Source organism: Brassica napus, unplaced genomic scaffold (assembly GCF_020379485.1).
Source record: "Brassica napus cultivar Da-Ae unplaced genomic scaffold, Da-Ae ScsIHWf_46;HRSCAF=85, whole genome shotgun sequence".
NCBI classification, from domain to species: domain Eukaryota; kingdom Viridiplantae; phylum Streptophyta; class Magnoliopsida; order Brassicales; family Brassicaceae; genus Brassica; species Brassica napus.
Window position 1 is genome coordinate 49,455 of NW_026016544.1, and position 3,135 is coordinate 52,589.

General features: G+C 38.5%; 1 protein-coding gene across 1 annotated transcript; it reads left to right on the top strand.

Moving 5' to 3' along the window:
* The first annotated feature begins 1,105 nt into the window (after positions 1 to 1,105).
* Positions 1,106 to 2,833, top strand: LOC125604143. Its single transcript, XM_048774696.1, has one exon. It carries the CDS (start codon positions 1,266 to 1,268, stop codon positions 2,613 to 2,615), a length of 1,350 nt encoding a protein of 449 aa, XP_048630653.1. The 5' UTR covers positions 1,106 to 1,265; the 3' UTR covers positions 2,616 to 2,833.
* Positions 2,834 to 3,135: the final 302 nt, after the last annotated feature.

Here is a 3,135-nt window from a genome sequence, read left to right on the forward strand (position 1 = left end):
ACCAAACTAAAATATAAGTTTGATTTGGAAAGATAGAGAGAATGGGATCAAATTAACAAAGTTGTCCAAAAAAAATGAGAATGGGATCAACTTGTGTTAAAAAAAATTGTGTTATAAAAAGAGAATGAACCATGTTGCTTTGGGCTAGTGGTACAGGAGCTCCAGCCGGAGTGCCCGCCCCTGGGTTCGAATTTTGGCCACTGCAGAATTTACATGTGGGTTGCAGCACCCGAGACCGAAGACCATTACACGGTGAGCCATATGGTGATGTTTTGGCAGCGTCCATGCTCACTTCGGCCTCTAGTCTGGACCACCTCGGTGGGATTAGGATACGCAGTTAGCAAAAAAAAAAAAAAAAAAAAAAAAAAAAAAAAAAGAAAAAAAGAGAATGGGATCAACATTACATTGAATCGAAAATCGAGTAAGAGTTGTGGGTATTAAATTCCTTTTGCTTTTAATATATAAAAGTGTATGAATATTTTGATTATATGTACAGTAGTACACAAAAGCTTCTTCAATTATGCGAAAGCGACTTTTCTAATCGTTAGATGTTTACGGGTTTGAATCCTAGGCTATACAATTTTTTTTTTTTTGCATATTACACATTATAAGAGGTTTATATTTTAATTTCCAAAAAAATGACTACGGAAATTTTTTTTACAATCGATCTTCAACATAGTGTCGGTCATACATGGATCATCATAAGACGGTTCTGGTGATGCAATTATGCTTAGATTTCCATAAAACAAATATTATTATTATTGGTCGTGGAATCGTCTATCTAATTTTTTTTTTAATTGTAATATTATAATAAATCAGCGTAAAAAAATTTGTCAGATCCTTCAGACGACGATGGCAATTGTTTTCACTCTCCCACGTACAATTAAATTTTCAATTTTGTTTTAGGTTCTTGCTTATTTCAGAATACGAATCACATACATATACATACCAAAAATGAATTAGCTAAATAAGAATGACAGAGAATCTGCGCAACATGACCAGTCGGTGAGGTTAAACAAGTAATGTACATTGATATTATCAAAACCACTGAACGAGTAAATTCTCTGGTCTCCATCTTCTCCCTCTCGTTCACACACAAACCCTCATATATATACACACACATACGCACACTGTCACTAATGCTTTTCTCTCTTTATATATATTGACAACCTTAATTTTCAAAAAAATATATTGACAACCTTGCGATCTCTCTTTTGCAAGATCTGTCTGAATAGTGAGGGGATTCCTAGGTTTCAGAGAAAATAATGGCACCACTCAAATACTTGTGTTTTAGAAAGTTACTGTTGTTGCTTTATTTCATTCTTTTCCTTTTCTCTTGTTCTTCTTTCTTTGTTACTTTTGGCTCATCAGAAACTTCTGTTGATGATGACCGACAACAAGTACAATCCTTAGATCCACATTTTAGAGTGAGAAGATTGTTGTTGAAAGATCTCGAAACTGGTGAGGGTGATGAAGAAACCAATCCCCCTCCCCCTAAGAAGAAGAAGCTTACTGGTTCTGTTCCATCAACACCTAGTATTAAGAAGAATCAAACCAAGCTCATCAAACCGATCTCTTCTTCTTCTTCTACCAAGAACCAAACTAAACTCGCCAAGACTACGTCTTCCAAACTCAACTCCACCAAATCTTCTTCTTACACAACCAAGAACGGATCAGACCTCAAGAAGTCCTCAAACTCTACAAAACCCACTACTTCTTCGATCAAGAAGTCATCAGATCTGTCCAAATCAGCCTCATCCAAGAACAAAACCACCACAAAGCCCCCAAGTTCCAAACTATCTCCTCCTCCTCCAGAAAAGAAGAAAACACCATCCTCCTCAAAACCCACAACCAAACCAAAACCAGCAGAGAAAGAAATAAAACCAATCTGGCTAGACAACGAGGAAGACGACGACTTCGTCAACGAGTTCAGAGACCTCCCCACGAGATTCCAAAGAACCCTAATCCCAGACCTAGAAAAAATCTCAACCACATCCAAAAGCTACATCAACAAAGCCAACAAAGAGATCACCAAGAAGTACTTCAAACCCTACTTCGGCAACAAGTACGCACCAATCATCACCTCCGTAGTCTCCTTCGTCTTCATCCTCGTCCCTCTTCTCCTAGTCTCCCTCGTCTTCAACCGCTTCAAAGCCTACTTCTCACTCCAAAAACTCCTCATCTTCATCCAAATCTATCTCTCCATCTACTTCTCAATCCTATGCCTCTCGTCCCTCGTCACTGGCATCGAACCTCTCAAGTTCCTATACGCCACGTCAGGCTCGACCTACGTGTGCTTGCAGATCATGCAAACCCTAGGCTACGTGTTCTACCTCTTGGTTCTTCTCATGTACCTTGTTCTCGTCTTCTCCACGGACTGTGGCTTGGCCCTCAAGGTACTAGGTTTGGCGCAGACGTTCGTGGGGTTTGCTGTGGGGTTGCATTATTACGTGACGGTGTTTCATAGGGTGGTGCTTCGTCAGCCTCCGAAGACGAACTGGAAGGTGCATGGGGTTTATGCCACGTGCTTTCTTCTCATTTGTGTGTTGTCTAGTGCGGAGAGGAGGAAGAAAGAGTACTTGGAAGAAGGCGGCGACGAAGGGAAGAAAAATTAAATTTTTGCATTTTGTATTTCTCTTTTTTTTGGTACGTTGTATTTTTATAATTTCGGCAAAATTAGCTGAAAGTGCAATAGAAGAACAATTACTAGTGGACGTTGGAGATATTTACTTCATTAGGCAAATCGATAAATGTGGAATTAAATTCCATACTACCATTTCTCCTTTTATCCTTGTAAATAATCAACAAAATAATATTTTTGTTTTGTAAAGTATATACGAACTGATATTTACGCAACAAATATAACTCGTAAAATGTGTCTTTATAAATTATAACAGAATTTTGTAAAATATATTTTGGACGGCGGAAAAATAAACATTGTTAAACATCAGAAGTCAAAATTAGTTAAGGTGGAGTCCACAGAATCGTGAATCGACGGCTTTGGTGAAAAGGGGGTATAACAGTCATTTAGAAGTTGCCGACAGATCTAGTTGTGATTGAAAACTTGTGTCGGTGGCTATACGATTGAAGTTGACGACGTGTGGTGAGGCAAAGGGCCTTTTTATTTCAAGCCCA

Coding starts and splice junctions, on each gene's coding strand:
- LOC125604143 (XM_048774696.1), top strand. CDS start 1,266: ATGGCACCACTCAAATACTTGTGTTTTAGAAAGTTACTGTTGTTGCTT.